General features: G+C 42.6%; 1 protein-coding gene across 1 annotated transcript in view; it reads right to left on the bottom strand.

Annotated features, from left to right (window-relative positions):
• The window catches only part of ALDH1L2 (aldehyde dehydrogenase 1 family member L2), a 65,023-nt gene extending 47,089 nt beyond the window's left edge, over positions 1 to 17,934 (bottom strand). The window contains exons 1-3 of the mRNA XM_019446654.2: positions 17,766 to 17,934; positions 5,852 to 5,996; positions 777 to 1,011 (exon numbers count right to left, since the gene is read on the bottom strand). Of these exons, the coding sequence (XP_019302199.1) occupies positions 777 to 1,011; positions 5,852 to 5,996; positions 17,766 to 17,813 (428 nt within the window). The 5' untranslated portion in view covers positions 17,814 to 17,934. The remainder of the gene's footprint in view (positions 1 to 776; positions 1,012 to 5,851; positions 5,997 to 17,765) is intronic.
• Positions 17,935 to 18,315: the final 381 nt, after the last annotated feature.

The raw sequence follows: 18,315 nt of genomic DNA, 5'->3' as shown, positions 1-18,315 counted from the left end.
ACTTTGACCCAGTGATTCTGCATGTAGAAGAAATGTGAAATGAGAAAAAATACAAGTTTAAATGCAAAGATAACCACACAGTACCATTTAAAAGAGCAAAAAAAAAAAAAATCAATTCATGCAAATACAATGAAGTGTTATTCACCACATTGGAACTAAGTGTAGTTTTCTGCCTAATTAATAACTTGACACTGAGAGATATCAAGGAGATGCACAGGTAAAGGAGAGAAGGCAGAAAAGTGTACCTACAGCAATAAAAATGTTAGATCATAGCCGCTTCCCTCAAGGAGCTTAAAGTTGAACAGAAGACAGATAACAAAGAAGATAATTTCAGGTATTCAGCATTTCCTGACATGTACTTGAGATTCTCTGTGCAAAAACAGTTCTATGGTCGAATAAGTTTGGGAACATTGTATACTCAGATTCCCTCCTAGAGATTATAATGCTCTCTCACTCAACACATATAATAGGTTCTAAGAAGTCCTGTGATCAAGAAATCTATCATAAACCAAACTTGTCTGACTATAGAACCTTTGTTTGCTCAGTTACTTAGTTAAACCTAATGAAGCCAGTACTCCATAGACTATTCTTGGGAAATGCTATCTAGCCCATGCTGTACCTCTATGTCTCAGGGGAGTTCATGCAATAGTCGCAATCAATCAGGGCCTCACACCTCCTCAAGCACACCTAGTTCCTTGATCCCCTAGGTAAAAAAATAGAAGATTATAGGCAATGGAAATAGGCCCATCTTCTCTGTAATTTAAAAAAATGCTCACCAGTTGATAGCAGAGGCTCCTCTATGCCTGGGAAGGATGGAGGGGTGATATATGATGGAGCCGTACTTTGGGCTGTCAATTACATCCATGGGGATAAACTGTGTGCAGAAGGGAAGTACGTTTAGCTCAGCACCCACAGATTTGTAGGCCTCTGCCACCTCCTTTATGGTCTTGCCCTTGACTCTCCATCTGGGGAACTTGAACACGGGGGTCCCATCTTTCTCTGCAGCTAAAGCTGAGCAGGAAAGAGAAAATGATTTTCATTAAAAAAAAATTTGGCCATAAGTTTATATGTGCAATGTGTGGATTCACACATTGCAGTTTTCCAGCTTCATGAAACATTGACAAATAAAACACGTTGAAGAACAATTTAGATGGTCACCAGAATTTGACCTGTTACAATTTTATCATGATCCATCCATTTTTCTAATGTGATTTTTTACTATATATTTGAGGCATAATATATTTAATCAAAAGTTTGTGACTAGGGGTGCCTGGGTGGTTTAGTCGGTTAAGCATCAGACTTTTGATTTCAGCTTAGGTCATGATCTCATGGTTCATGGGATCAAGTCCCACGTCAGGCTCTGAGCTGATAATATGGGGTCTGCTTGGGATTCTCTCTCTCTTTCTCTCTCTCTGCCCCCGCTTCCCAAAAATAAATAAATAAAACTTAAAAAAAAGTTTGTGGCTACATAACATTTAAAAAATTTTTAAGTTTATTTATTTATTTTGAGAGAGAGAGAACAGGTACATGCAAGAGGTGGGAGGGACACAAAAGAGAATCCCAACCAAGCGCCACACTTATTGTCGGATGCAGGGCTTGAACTCAAAAACTGTGAGATCATGACCTGAGCCGAAATCAAGAGTCAGATGCTTAACCAACTGAACCACTCAGGTGCCCCAACATTTTAAAATTTTAACTAAAGCTTTTCTCTTTTACAGATAAAAAATTATACTTTTATTACTGATATAGCCACTTAAAGAATATTTGTTTGTTTGTTTTCTAGATTTGGAGCCAAGTGCTGCTACATCACCACTCAGATTAGACGTACTCAGCCTCTGGCACAGATGGAAAACCATGAGTCCCATCCCATGCCTGTTTCCTGGAGGGAAGTCATTTTTATTACAGAGCAAACTATAATGAGAACACATTTTCTGCACCAAACAGGCAGATCCCAAAAGACAAAGAGAGGACGTTTTTGATCTGAGCTGGGCTTGTCTATTACCTAGTTCCTTCTCCCAAATTCACCAGTCAGATAAATTAGTGGAAGAGAGAGGCCCAGAATGGAGAATACATGCTCCTCGTGAGGGTTCTGCCATACTGGAGAAGATTTGAGGCTCATTCCTGTGGAAAATGTTCTCTCTTCCCAAAAGAACAGCTCCATCTACCTCTGTGTGGAAAAGGAGTGGCCCTCCAAAGTGCCGGTAGCACAGCTCATTTTTTTCCATAATAAAATATCATTTTTACTAACTACATACCTTACATATATTAAGTATATATATTTATTTTCCACCAACAATACAAAGCAACTACATTTCAGGCAATTTTTTAAAGCTTTAAGAAAGGCTTTTTATCTGTATTTTTGGGCTCCTTTTCCTTTCTCCCCCATTTAATCAACCTTCGTTGACTTTGGAGGGGATAATGCCTCCACCAGAAAGCATAGTTACCAGTCTTAAGTGAGTCCTGAAGAAATCTGGCCATCAAGCCGATGCCTTGATCAATACACTGGGAAGGATGTGAGAGACCAGTATAATAATGTTCATAAAATGGTCAAAAAACAGTAAAGAAATCATTTTCAGATAATAAGAAAATGAATAAACGGTGGTAAAAAATGTGAAATTGGGAGGAAACTGTGCAACGTTAAACTGGGAAAGAAAAATCAAATGAAAAACTTAGAAGTCTTCATTTTTTTTTTTAAGTTTATTTAGTTTGAGATACAGAGAGAGAGAGAGAAAGAGAGAGAGAGAGAGAGAGTGTGCACAAGCACAAGTGGGGGAGGGACAGAGAAAGAAAGAATCCCAAGCAGGCTCCATGCCGTCAGCACAGAGCCCAATGCAAGGCTCAATCCCATGACTATAGGATGATGACCTGAGCTGAAATTAAGAGTTGGATGTTTAACTAACTGAGCCACCCAGGCACACCTAGAAGTCTTCATTTTAAAAATCGACTACACTGAGATAGGCTATGATCCTTCCATAGTGATTTGTGGCTGCCCCAGGGCTATTTTCCACTGTTCTAGTTGGCTATTCTGATAACAAGAATAGTTTGCCACTGTCATTTTGATCCCTTTTCATGAACCAGGCACAGGGATGAGCACATTATATACATTATGTCATCTAACCCATGTAAGATGGGTGCTGTTGAACTAAGCTTAGTGGGTTTTAACAACTTGCCCAACCTCATGCGGCTAGTAAGTGGCAGAGTCAGATTAACTGCATGACTCCAGAACATATACAGTTAACTATATGCTGTACTACATCCCAGGCTACTCTGCAAGTCAAATTGGTAGTTTTTCTTTTCTATGTTTTGCTAGCAGCCCAAATGGCCACGACGAATGGAAAGGAGGTCCTGGCCCCGGGACCAGACACTAGGGAAAGTTAGTTTCCCAGGCCATACTTTTAAAGGAGTTTTAAGAGTCACATGCTTGTAATTCTTCTGAAGTTCATGTACATGGCAGAGACTGCTAGCTGTCCCCCTTCAATCTCTAGCAAAGATTCTTCTACTTTAGCTGAGCACATAGGCACCCTGAATAAAATCTATGTTTCTCTGTATATCCTACAAATAGATTTGGGCTGTGACTACGTTTTAGCGAGTGGGATACAAATGGGAATAATATGTGCAACTTCGGGATAAAGGCTTGCCTCCTGCTTCCCATCTTTCCCTTCCTGCTTGCTAGAATGCAGACTGGACAGTTGGGGCTAAAGCAGCTATCTTGGGGGAGACTGGGTGGCTCAGTCAGTTAAGCGTCTGACTTCAGCTCAGGTCATGATCTCATAGCTTGTGAATTCGAGCCCTGCATCGGGCTCTGTGCTGACAGCTCGGAGCCCAGAGCCTGCTTCAGATTCTGTGTCTCCCTCTCTCTCTGCCCCTCCCCGGCTCACACTCTGTCTCTCTCTCTCAAAAAATAAATAAACATTAAACAATTTTTTTTTTTTTTAAAAAGCGGCTATCTTGGACCATGAGATGGAAGCCCAGTGTTGACAATAAGAAAACAACAAACAGCAAGAGTCTGCATCGTGATAAATATAGAGCTGCCACAACAGCTCCAATGGCCAACTCAGACTTGAGAAATGGACTTCCATGTTACTTAAGCTAATATTATTTGGGGCTTCCCTGATTCAACAGCCAATCTGATATCCCAAATATGAGTCCTCCCAAATATCCCCCCCGCCACAAAGCTGCTGCAAAGAGCTAATAATAGGACAGATAGTCCCAGTAATAGGCATCCGTCCCTTTCTGCCTTTGGAACCAGGTCCAAATTCATGAGGCAGATTCCCTCAGAATTCCCCAGGTTGGGATAGCTTTTTTCTGAAACAAGGATAATCTCTTTCTTTCTTTCTTTCTTTCTTTCTTTCTTTCTTTCTTTCTTTCTTTCTTTCTTTCCTTTTGGGGAAAGAGAGAGACAGCGTGTGCACGCACAGGGGTGGGGGAGAGGGGCAGAGGGAGAGAATCTTAAGCAGGCTCCACACTCAGCATAGAGCCCAACATAGGGCTCTATTCCATGACCCTGGGATCATGACCTGAGCTGAAACCAAGGGTCAGATGGACACTCAACTGAATGAGCCACCCAGGTGCCCCCTCAAGGATAATTTCTAAATCAAGTGATTAAATTCATATATGCATATGTGCTCTTTGACCCAAATTTTTTTTAGCATGACTCTTGAAAAAAAAAATGTTAAAATATAATATTTTTTAAAGTAGAACAAGATAGGATAAGCCCCAGAACTATTTCTTCCAAGAAAAAAGGCTACAATTTTAGGGTTATCACTGATCAGTGTTTATCAGCCAATATGTCGCATTGTTCCAGTGATTTCTGAAGATCTGATTTATAAGCCAGGATAGCTAGTTGTTCATTCTTATGTCCTATCTGTACAATTTGTAGACCATTTCTATCTCCGTGTCTTGCACCCGTCCTCAACTATGTAACTATGTAACTATATAACTATAGTTGACTCTTGAACAATTGGGTTTGAACCGTGTGGGTCCACTTATATGTGAATTTTTTAAATAAATATAGTACTGTCAATGTATTTTCTCTTCCTTATGATTTTTTAAATAACATTTTCTTTTCTCTAGCTTACTTTATCATAAGACTACAGTATACGATACATATAACATACAAAATATGTGGTAATAAACTGCTTATGTTAACAGTTAAGACTTCCTTCTAGTCAACAGTAGGCTATTTTTTGTTAAGTTTTGGGGGAGTCAAAAGTAATATGTGGAGTGTTGACTAGGTAGGGGGTCAGCACCTCAAACCCCTGTGTTGGTCAGGGTCAACTGCATACTTGTAGATCAGAATCTCATTGTACGTTTGCTTTGAGAATGGCTATCTTCTTTACCTTACCTTAACAGCCAAGCAGCCAAGCTATCATTGTTCTGACATAAATATATTCTTTATGACCCACATCAATTTCTATTATTGGATGCGGTCCTCTCTTCAATTCCATTGGCACCTCTGAATCAGACATTATTCTAGATGCTTCATAACACCTTTGGAAAGTCACAAGTGTAGTTCAGAAAAAACATAAACCTGAAAATTCCTCTGAGGGACCTTGGAGGTAGGTAAGTGGAGAAATTCTTAACACAGTGGGGGCCTGCATCTTTGTCTTGGGGCCCACAGACAAGGGAGCATTTTTGAGTCTGCAAACAGACTTAGCTTGAGAAGGCTTTCAAGAGGCAGAGTGCGTGTAGCAGAATCCAGGGGGGAGGCAGGTAGTCTGGGGCTTTGGGAGCTGTGGCCAAGAAATAGAAGTTGAGAAATGCCAACAAGGCCTAAGGGGTCTGAGCTGGGGCCTGAGCCGGCTGGGTCAAGTGCGGAGTCCTTGATTCAGCTGTTCCAAGATACACTCACCCAGCGGGTCAGCTTTGCCGTCCTTGTCTGGAACCGTGAACACGCCCACAACTCGGTGGCCCTCTTTGCGGAGGTGACTGTACACTTCCTGTCCGAAAAGGCTCTGACCAATAAGTGCCAGCTTCAGCTTGTTTTTGAAATAGGCCTGTGAAACAATTCAATGATGACAGACGTCGGCATGGTTAGAAGACATATGGGTAACAAACACTCTTTTTCCAATCATGCAAAATGACTTGAGGAAACAACACAGAGGTCTACAAAATAAAATTTTTATTGACACACGCTGAACCTAGGCTACATTACACATAAACAGTAGTGAAAATAATGTCACGCCGACGTATTCCCTTTTTCCCCTTTGCTCTAATCCCCCCGATTATTCATCATAATCATTGGGATTGCATATATTTTACAAGCCATTCCAACTCCTCGGTGAAATGAAGCTGGATGTTAACAAGTAAGGGTAAGTTTCATAGTTAAAAGGAGTTTAATTCTGAGCAAGATCTGCTTCAATATGACAATGGCTTTTGTGGCCCTGCAATATAGAAAGAAGAGCCAGACTCATCTCTTAACTTCCAGAAGAGGCCAAGAGCTAACAGCCAGTATGACACAGGGGTCACAGGCAGACCCCAGTGCTAGACTACCCGAAATCAAAATCAAGTGCCACTCCTGTTTAGTCGTGTGTCCCTAAGCAAGCGACGAACTTCTGTTGCCTTTTTTCCTCACCTGTAAAATGGGAATAATAACACCAACCTCACACAAGTTTGATTGAAGCAGATGACTTAATATTAACATGTAAGAGGCTCAATGCAGTATCTGATGCAAAGGATTGTTGCGGTAAAAGCTTCAATCATGTCTTAGAGGTTTTGCTACATCCTAGATACAGTTCCATGTTTCTTTATATAGTCCAAAATTCCAAAATCTTTGGCAAGTGGCCCAAATTCCTTAGGCCTCAAAACCTGGATTGCTCCAATGGAACATTCTTTTTCGTCCTTACAGGTTTCTTGTAAGTTTGTGCACATTCATTTGGTTTCAAACTTGACCTGGGCTGACATACTGCTATTTATAATCTTAATTATAGTATTCGTAAGGACTGTATGAACATTTATATGTTTTGCTGCAGAAAAATCAATGTGTTTGGTCACAGATACTGTCCCAGACCCTGCTGTGAATTATATGTAATGTACTATCTATGTACCACATTGACTTTCTAGAATGTAATTCTGAATCTCTAAATATATTTTGTTCCTCGGGTTTAAAAAAAGTTTTTTGATGTTAATTTATTTATCTTGAGAGACAGAAAGAGAATGTGAGTGGAGGAGGGACAGAGAGAGACACAGAATCTGAAGCAGGCTCCAGGTACTGAGTTGTCAGCACAATGCCCAACACAGGGCTTGAACCCATGAACCAGTGAATCATGACCTGAGCCAAAGTAGGACGCTCAACCAACTGAGCCACCCAGGTGCCCGTGTCCTTCAGGTTTCAGGTAAAGAATTAAGACCTGCACATCATTTCATTTCATTTGATCATTGCAACTATCGTTTGATTATCTCCCATTTTACACCATTTTATGAATGAAGAAACCACAGCTCAGAAATGTCAATTATATCCTCAAGGTCATGTTGGCAAAAAGGAGGAGAGGTGAGACTTGAATCCAGGTCTGTCTCACTTCAAAGCCTACATATGCACTTAAAAATAAAATAATAAAAATGAGCTCCCACCACTCATCTCTTTTCCTTTTGGAAGATTAACACTGATGTACAAAAGTACATTGATTATCAAGAAATACAGACACCATTTAAACAAGAATAGTGCTAAGGGGTTGTAGTTTTAAAGAATTCTCTTTAAGCAATTATACCTCCTGTAAATTCTCTCCAAATGGAATCTTTTGCAAAGCTAAGGTAACAATGGGGCACCTGGGTGGCTCAGTCGGTTAAGCGTCCGACTTCAGCTCAGGTCACGATCTCACGGTCCCTGAGTTCAAGCCCCGCATCAGGCTCTGTGCTGACAGTTCAGAGCCTGGAGCCTGCTTCAGATTCTGTGTCTCCCTCTCTCTCTGCCCTTTCCCCACTCACACTCTGTCTCTGTCTCCCTCAAAAATAAATAAACGTTAAAAAAAAAAAAAAAAGAACACAGCTCCACAGGACTTGGATTTAGATATTTTTCCCTTTCACTCTAAATGGGATTCTTTAATGTACTAGAAAGTCATTCTAAATTAGTCAAGCCTCACTGTGAAAATTTGATTATGAGGAAACAATTTTCCCTTATTTCCCAATTTACTGAGGGCATAGACAGCATCCCTTTTTAGGCATGAACTTAAAACCATATGGGTTCACATGTTCCCTGTAATTGAGCTGATAATGAAAACAATGAAGGTTTTACTTGAAAAAATCTTTTCCAGGGCCAGCCAAAGATTCTATCCCCAAAGAGCCTACAGCTTCAACATCTAACAAATATTTTCAAGCAAACAGATTAACTCTGCAACAACAGCATAGTTTGCCTACAGATAATACGTGATTATTTCATTTACTCTTATCAAAAAAATCAAAATGTTCTGTAAGCATTCCATCTCCAAATCCTATCATTTATGCTGTGGCTTGAACTAGAACAGACATGATGGCATATCTTAAAAATCAGGCTTTGCCTCACACCGCTACCAACACCAAATAGTTTAAGCCTTCTAAAATGCTACCCTTGGCACACAAAAGAGCTAAGAGGCTGAGATGGTTCAAATGTAACGCTGTGCTCAGCTGTCACGTGGGTATTTGGAGTTCAAGTCCAGATTCCACGCTCCCCTAGAAAGACAGCATTTAAAGAAAGTCAGTATCTCTAGAAATGCTACATTCACTGAAACAGTTTCTGAGCTTCATGCTAAAGCTGAAGCTACAAAAGTGAGTTTCCAACACTGAGACATGTCCGGATTTTAGGATGGTTAAGTGCGTTTATAATGAGTTGGCATAATTCCCAAACACCAGACTGGGGTATTCTTATTTCTCCAAGTGTGATCTGAGGACTGACGTACGCTGTGATGGCTGTGTTAGAATCAGTGGGGAGGATGTGCTAAAAGCGTGGGTTCCTGGGCCCCACTCCAGATCTCCTGAGTCAGACGCGGGGCACGAGGAAGCTGCATTTTAACAAGCTCCCCATCGACTGAGAGGCACACTAAAATCAGAGAATCTGTGCTGTATGGAGAGCGTGTGCCTACCTACTTCGCAAAAAGGTTCTACCCTGGGAAGCTTGGATCAGGAAGAAGGGGTGGCAATAATAGCAAACTTTTTTTTTTTAAACATTTATTCATTTTTGAGAGAAAGACAGAGACAGAACGCGAGCAGGGGAGGAGCAGAGGGCAGGGTGAGACACAGAATCCGAAGCAGGCTCCAGGCTCCGAGCTGTCTGCACAGAGCCCCATGTGGGGCTGAAACTCACGAATCTGTGAGATCATGACCTGAGTGAACCACCCAGGTGCCCCTTAGTCAACATTTTAATGAGACCCTTGTAAGTGCCAGGTATTTCACATATATTACCTCATTTTGATGGCTCGATGACTCCTGGAGACAGGCATCCCTAAGCCACTTTATAGATGAAGATATTAAAACACCTGGAAGTTAAGATATAGCCTGGAGTCAAACAGCTACTAAGTGGCAGCTCTCAGCTTCTAACTCTGGTTATTAGTTTCCTCTGTTTTTCCATAACACAGGCCATAGGATTTTGAGCTGGGTCTCATCAATTAAAATCTGAATAATAATAGTATCTAGTGGCACCTGGGTGGCCCAGTCAGTTAAGCATCGACCCTTGATCTCAGCTCAGGTCATGATCCAGGATCCAGATTTTGTCTTCAGATCTTGTCTCCCTCTCTCTGCCCCTCCCCCACTCATGCGCACGCGCTCTCTCTGTCAAAAATAAGTAAACATTAAAAAAAATTTAAAAAACTCTTTAAAAATAAAAAAAATAATAGTACCTATTTCATAAGGTTGTTTAAAGGATTTATCATCTAATGCATTAGTTTATCATCTAATTTATCACCTAATGCATTAGTGCAGTGTGTGGCAATAGTGGATGCTCAACAAATGTTAATTATTATTATTATTATTATTATTATGCCACAAGTAATACTTAGGTAAATAAAAAATGTTGATGATGGAACTTTCCTACTGGAAATGTACCATGAGCCCAACACCATGCTGAGCCCTGTTAATCAATTTAAAACATTTTATCAACTACTTATGCCTTTAGACCTCACAGTAACCCATTTTACAAATTAGAACACACAGGGCTTAGGGAAGTCAAGTAAACTGCCTGCAGACGGGGCTAACCACGGGCAGAAGCAAAACTCGGATCTATCACACTTCAGCAGATAAGCTTCTATTGTTTTCCTATACTGAAGGTCTGCCCCCCATTTTAAAATATTTTATATTTATTTTTTATTTGAGAGAGAGCCTGAGAGCAGGGATGAAGGGCAGAGGGGGAGAGAGAGAGGGAGAGAGAAAGGGAGAGGGAGAGAGAGAGAGAGAGAGAGAGAGAGAGAGAATCCTAAGCAGTATCCACACTCAGCACAGAGCCCGACTGGGGTTTCGATCCCATGATCCTGGGATCACGGCCTGAGCTGAAATCAAGAGTCAGATGCTCAACCAACTGAGCCACCCAGGCACTCCTGTCCTCCCTCCCCAACCCCCCTTTTTTTAAAAGAAAAATATGGTAACAGTTTGACAGGTTAATTGTGGAAATAGTTCCATAAGACTTTCTAAGGAAGTACCATGGTGGTCCTGACAGGGGAGAAAGCACCATTCATTTGTAGGCTGGATCTGGTGACCAGAGAACATTCTTTGAGGCACTGTAAGTGCCTGTTATATTGGTGAGAAAGACAGGGAGGCATAAAACCACTCACAGCATTTATAAATCTTGGCGGTAAGTGCCACTATCTTGGGTTTCTCTAATGATGGCATTCTGCCTAGAAGAGCCTTTGGCAAGGAACAGAACTTTTGCCTTCTTTTTTTTTTTTTTAAGATTTTATTTTTAAGTAATCTCTACACCCAACATGGGGCTTGAACTCAAAACCCTGAGATCAAGAGTCACATGCTCTACTGACCGAGCCAGCCAGGCACCCTCAGAGCTTCTGCTATTTAAACTATTCAATGTTCCATTCCCAGGCTATCCACATCCTGGTGGACTCCTTCAGGAAGCAAATTAATGAGAATTCTGATTATGCTCCAAGGATTAAAACCAAAAACCAAAACACAATCCTCTATAGAAAGCCTAATGGCGCAGCACTACGAGTCAGTGCTGACTGATCCGAAACGCTTTTGCGAAGCAGACGATACCGTTACAGAACCATTTGAGTGGGGTATTAAAACAAGGCCAAAGCTCTCCACGTCAGGAATTGTGAGAACTGACAGATTTACTGAAGAATAAGACCAAGTCAATTTTTCAGAGACATCCAGATGCCTAGCACCTTGTGGAACATGTGGCACATGGTGCTCCAAATCATGCCTGACAGTGTGCAAGACGTGCTCAATGAACATGTTCTGAGCATTTACCATGCTCCGTGCCCAGGGCCTGGTAGGCACTGCAAATCAGTTGTCCCACAAGAGTATTTTATTCGGCCCACAGAGCATTTGTAAAAGAATTGTGATAAGATTTTTAGGAGCTTTCACGTTAGCAGGCTGAATTTCTGACTTCTTTTTAGAACTCAGGAGGTTTGTCAACCATGGTCTACACTTCGACGTGGCAACAGTCAGCTAGAGCTGAGCAGCGGCTGCTCCCGTTACTCTGGTTGGATATGGCCTTTCGCTCCCTCAGGCTCAAATCCTTCATTTGCTCTCCTGTTTAGCCTCCATGGGCGTTTTTTGGGGGGGGATCCCTACAGTAAAAGCACAAAGAAGACTGGTCTCTGCCCTCAGGAGTTTGCCAGTTAGCAGGGAAGCAGTAAAGACATATCGGCATCATAGAGCTGGACAGGAAAGCACAGTGTGGGTGTGGAAAGGGGAAGACTTTCCAAGAATTCCTTGACTGAATCTTAGAGCACTCATCCTAAGAGTTGGCCAAGAGAAGGGCGCGGATTACCGGAGGTCCTTGGGAAGTTTCAGGCAGAGGGGGTGGCATTTACAAAGAAGTGAAGGAGTGGGCAAAGTGGGTCCAATACTGGAAGTTGGGGAGTGATGACAAGTGACTCTCTAGGGAGAGTCAGAAGACCTGTTAGGGAGAGCCTTGTCTACAGCAAATAATTTGGACCTTATTGTGAAGAGTGAGATCCACCGAATGAATGATTTTAAGCACAAGAGTGATGCTATATTATTTCTCTATTAGCACACACTCAGGCGAGGCATGAATTAACTTCGGGTGGGCACCCCTCTTCTGTTTGAGAGTTGAGCAGATACACAGTGAAAATAAAAGCTGACTTAATAAGCCACCTTCAATACATTCACAGGAGGTAGCTTGGAATACTGTAAAAGCCCATGGTACTGATTGTAACAAACCCTCATACTAATCATCAGAAGCAACAAGTTCCACATGGCATAGATGTAAATCTGTGTAAGATTCAAACAAGATTCAAGACACCACCATAAATGACAAACTTGTGCAACTTGATTTTTTTCCCCATTGTGTAATCATATAAAGTACATATTAATGAGGACTTTCTTGGATATCTGGCCATTTTTTTTTTCTAATTTTTTTAAACATTTATTCACTTTTGAGAGACAGAGACAGAGCATGAGTGGGGGAGGGGCAGAGAGAGAGGGAGACACAGAATCCGAAGCAGGCTCCTGGCTTCAAGTTGTCAGCACAGAGCCCGACGTGGGGCTCGAACTCACTAACTGTCAGATCATGACCTGAGCAGAAGTCAGATGCTTAACCGACTAAGCCACCTAGGCACCCCTTGGCCAACATTTTTTTTTATCATAAAAAGGATAAAAGAGTTTTATTTTTAAATGTTTATTTATTTATTTTGAGAGAGAAAGTTCCATAACTTTGTTAGCTGCACACAAAAAGAGCGTGTGTATAAGCAAGGGAGGGGCAGAAAGAGAATCCCAAGCAGGCACCACGCTGTCAGCATAGAGCCTGGCTCGGGGCTCGAACTGACAAACCATGAGATCATGACCTGAGCTGAAATCAAGAGTTGGACGCTCAACTGAGTGAGGCACCCAGGTACCCTGGTAAGAGGTTTTTAAAACAGAGATGTCAACACAGGGTCTATTAGCATGTGAAGCCAGCTGGGAATGCCTTGCACCTAAAGATTGGGTGCAGCTGGTGACCAAAGAACATGTCAAAGATTGGGTAACAGTAGGGAAAAGTCCAAAGGACTAGATCCAGGGATGGACTCCAGTCCCTGCTAGAAGGGGAGGACTTCAGTGCATTGCATTTATCTATAATCTCATTGCATAGAATTTTTAAAATTAATTTTTAATTACATATATAACATATACACACAATCTCCTTGTTAAAAATGTAACAATCACAGGGGCGCCTGGGTGGCTCAGACGGTTAAGCGTTCAACTTCGGCTCAGGTCAAGATCTCACAGTTCTTGAGTTCGAGCCCTGCATTGGGCTCCCTGCTGCCAGCACATATCCCACTTCAGATTTTCTGTCCCCCTCCCTCTCTCTCTCTGCTCCTCCCCTACTCGCATGTGCTTGCTCTCTCTCAAAAATAAATACACATTAAAAAATTTGGGGGGGCACCTGGGTGGCTCAGTTGGTTAAGCATCCAACTTCAGCTCAGGTCACTATCTCACGGTTCATGAGTTCAAGCCCACGTCGGGCTCTGTGCTGACAGCTTGGAGCCTGGAGGAGGCTTCGGATTCTGTGTCTCCCTCTCTGTGCCCCTCCCCTGCTTGTGCTTTGTCTCTCACTCTGTCTCTCAAAAATAAATGTAAAAAAAAATTTTTTTTTAAATGAAACAATCACAGATAAGACTGGAGTCTCCCAATCCCAGTTCCCTCTCCCCCTCCACCCCAGAAAAAAACATTTCATGGTTTGCTGTGCATCCTACAGACCTTTTCTGGACATTTACATATATCGAAGTGTATACATAATATATTATTTTGTGTTTTAAAAATAACACAAATTGAGTCATATTATGTGTAATGTCCCATAACTTTGTTAGTACATATAACTGATTCTTTAAAATTGGTGTACAGCATTTCAGAGCGTAGCTATGTCTCAGTTTATTTGTTCATTTCCCTATTGAGGAACAGCTTGGCTTTCAGTCTGTCATTATTACAAATACCATGGCAATGGGTATCCTGGTACATGCTTCCTGTGCCCATGCAGGAGTGCTTTTCTCAGATATCTACAAATGAAATTGTAGGATCATTTTTAAAACTTAAATGTTAATGGATACCATCAAATTGGCTTCTAGAATATTTGAGGAACTATTTTCTCACCCCTGCCAACACACAATATTGTCAACTTCTATGATTTTTGCCAATGTGATGAGTGAAATCTTATATCTTGTTCTAATTTGCATCCCCTTGATTACTGGTTTGGTTGAGTGCCTTTTAATATTGCACTATCCATTTGTATTTCCTTTTTGGTATATTGTCTATTATTATTCTTTAACCACAAGTTTAATCATTTGTTCCACTAATCTATGGACTCTTTGAAAGCAGGGATAGTTTATTTCTTGTTTATTATTTTATCCTTTTTGGCTGTGAGACTCTAAAAAAGTTATTTAACTTCTCCGAGTTTTAGTTTCTTTATCTGTAAAATGGGTAATAATAGTACCTACCTCACTGAGATAGTAAGCAAATTAAGTGTGCATAAATGTAAAGCATTTATAACAGTGTCTGGTGCATACTAAGTGCTATGTCAATGCTACCTATTATTATTATTATATTATTATTATTTATTAAATAATTATATCCTCAGGATTTAGAACAAGTGCTCAGTACACAACCAAATATGGTTTGAAGTTGAATTTGAAGGTCCTCAAAACAAACTTGACATGAAAGCAGGGGGTCAGGTAATTCAGAAACAAGGACCAGGTTGCTAGAATTAGGGTATAAACCAGTACTTGGTTCCAAGAAGTAGGGAGGGGTCCAACCTCTTAAATTGGATCATAGAGTAATCTCAAGTTCCAGAACCAGGCTACGAACCCAGAACCACCAGCCAGACTTATCCCAGACACTGGCAGAGGAAGCTAAATCACAAAGTGCCAAATAATATGAAGGCTAAATAATCCCCCTCCATGGGGAGAAATTAAGGAGCAGTGAACCAGGCAAGATAATGGAAGTGCACGACACTAACTATAGACAAAGGGTTTATTGCTATGGATAGTGGCCGTAGTTAAAAAGATCCAGCCACATCATTAAGCCAAAATCATTAAATATTTCTGAGTCCACTTCTTTAAGACCTAGAATGGAAAAAATCGACTCTAGCAGGAAGTGTTATAAACTAGTTTTCCCATTGGATTTTGCTAGGTTCTAAGAAATTTCTCATTCTTTTTTTTTTTTTTCATTCTGCTTTAACACCAAACAAACAAACAAAAAAAAACCGTGTGATTTTTTTCACTTTTAAAGATGAAAGTATACTTTACCTGCAGTAAAATACACCCTTTTCAGTGGATAGTTCTGGGAGTTTTGACAGACACACAGTCACCTAATCACTGCTATAATCAAGATAAAGAATGGTTCCATCCGCCTGGGTGGCTCAGGTCATGATCTCACAGTCTGTGGGTTCAAGCCCCGTGTTGGGCTCTGTGCTGACAGCTCAGAGCCTGGAGCCTGCTTCCGATTCTGTGTCTCCCTCTCTCTCTGCCCCTCCCCTGCTCATGCTCTGTCTCTCTCTGTCGCAAAAATAAATTAAAAAAAAAATTAAAAAAAGAATAGTTCCATCACCCCCCCACCCCCACCAAAATATTCCTTCCTGTCCTTTAAGAGACAGTCTCTTATAGTCCATGCTTCCCCCATGTCCCGCCCCTAATAACCACTGATCTTTTTTCTATCACTGTATAGTTCTACTCTTTCCAGAATGTCACATAAGCAGAATTATATAATACATAGCCCTTTGAGTCCGTTTTCTGACACTCAGCACCCACATCTGAGTTTCATCCATGCTTTTGTACACACCAGGAGTTCCTTCCTCTTTCTTTTTCTGAGTAGGATTCCTATGTAGGGATGGATTTATCCACTGTTTATCCTGTCACCAGATGAAGGACATTTAAGTTGTTTCCAGTTTTGGGTGATAATGAATAAAGCCTCTGTAAACATTCATAAATAGGTACTTGTGTGAACATGAGTTTTCACTTCTCTTGGGTAAATACCTAGGAGTGCAATTGCTGGGCCATATTATAGGTGTATGTTTAACTTTATAAAAAATCGCCAGTTTTCCAAAGTGGCTGCACCTTTTTACGCTCCCACTAGCCATGCTTGATTTTGAACAATTCTTACTAGAATACCGTCCAAAGGATGGATCCCCATTTTCTATGGAGTAAAATATCCCAAACACTTCACTTGTTCCATGTCTTCCTTTTGGCCATGGAAGAACCCGTCTTCTTCCCAAACGAATGTCGCTGCTCTTTCACATGTATGGTCAGACCCCAGACCCCTGACCGTGCCTGGTGCTTCCCCACATGCATGTTTCTGTTCATGTCATTTGCCACCTGGGATGTTCAACTTTTATTACTGAAATCTTATGTAAACCCCACTATTGCAATCTTTTCGTTCTTTGAGACTCCCTTCTGCACTCCAAAAAAGGCAATTCAATGAAAGGTGTTGACAGAGGAGGCCAATAAAATAGGCAGACACAAGCCCTTGCTCTGGGTGCCATCCAATCCACATCCCCAGGTGCCACGTGGCGGGAGAAAGCTAAGGAGGAGTTCAGAGCAAGCAAAGGCTCTCCAAGGGCAGGTTTCTCTTTTCTTATTCTTTAAAAGGGCGAATACTCCCCAATAACTAGGACTGGATGGGGTAAAGTGACGAATCCTCATTTTTTGGGGTCGTCTGGGAGACAAAAGATTTTTCCATGTATGCATCGTTCTGGTTCTTGGTGCTATTCAAGACTCTCTCCGCCTTCAAGTTTCTTACGTCTGGATTTGTATACATGCACATATGGCTTTGGCAAAGAAGAGGAATTGAAAAGCAAATTCTTTCACAGACCAGGAAGCATGCACTTCCTACAGAAGAGATGATGTACATGACATGCTTTTTTTTTTTTTTTTTTTTTTTTTTTTTTTCCCTTCCCTAAACAGTTTAGAGTCTGCCTAAATGCAGGGAGGCATCTCTCCCAGGGGTCACATGCAACGTGTCTGCTCTCTTTCCATTTCTGGAGGAGCTGATGCAATTCCAAGGCGCGGGGCTGGGCCACGGCTCGTTTCTTAACGCTACAGTTTAATAATGTTCCAGAGTGCTGCTTCTGCAGCGTCTGGTAATCATAGCAATCTTGCCGCCTGCAACTCGCGAAAAATGAGCCTGCAGCCACCAGCTCCGAGGGCCCAAATCTGAATGGATCCTCAATGCCAGGGCTCCCAACTCCCAGGCCGCCCAGGACCACGCGGCTGACTTGAATACTACTGTCCTCCAGAAACGGTTTCGGTCCTGTACTTCAGCTCCATCTCATAACCAGGGATGTCATCATTGAAATGAAAAAAGGAAAGGAAGCTGACCCTGTCCCCCTTGCCAAGTGACTGTCCCCACCCTGTCAATCCCAGCCATACCGTAGATGTTCAAAAGCCGCATCCTCAGCCCCTTCCCCGGACAAGACAATGGCTCGCCTGGCAAGCCATACTCAAGACCCTCTCCGGATCCTTCTCGGCAGTCTCCTAGTTTTAAAAACGCTGTCTTGGTTTTTAGCAAAGCCTGAACATCGCTGCCCACCCCCAGCCCCGCCGCCCGACCCTCCCGACCCTCCCGCCCCGCCCGCCCGGGGGTCTGGAAAGCAGCCTCGGTGAGAGAGAGCCAGGACGCTCGCCCGGGACCAGACTCACCCGGCCGGTGGAGAAGCGCCGGAGCGCCTGGCTGCCCCGCCACAGCATGATGGAAGGCAGCGCACCGGCGGCGGCGCGACGGCTGGGGCTCAGCCTGGCCGCGCGGCCTGTAGCCTCCGAGCGCCCGGGGGCCTGGATAGCTGCTCGCCGGGTCCGCCAGTCCTGGGACCAGCCCATGGCCCGCCCCCTCGGCTGGCACGGCCTCGCCTCCTCAGCTGGCCGGGCTCGGGTGGCCAATCGCCTGCGACTGGGCGGGGCCTGCGCCGGCCGCTGGGAGGCGCTGGGCCGCAATCCCGGTGCCACGCTGGTACCCAGAGGGAGGGATGGCTTCCAGTTGTGGCCCAGGTACTTACCAGCTGGGAGATCGCCTTCCAGTTACTCAAACCCTGCGAGGTACACAGGGATTTGCCTTATTAATGGTCACCCTGACACCCCAAGTCAGGCCCACAACAGTCCTGAGAAGGCAAAGATAGGAAAAGATAAGGTGTGGGGACACCTAGCTATATAGGATCCTGATACCTATCTTGTAAGCTGATGAGAGGATTTAATG

Source organism: Panthera pardus, unplaced genomic scaffold, assembly GCF_024362965.1.
Source record: "Panthera pardus isolate Hobbes unplaced genomic scaffold, ASM2436296v1 HiC_scaffold_6, whole genome shotgun sequence".
NCBI classification, from domain to species: domain Eukaryota; kingdom Metazoa; phylum Chordata; class Mammalia; order Carnivora; family Felidae; genus Panthera; species Panthera pardus.
This window is presented reverse-complemented; position numbering and strand designations above follow the sequence as displayed.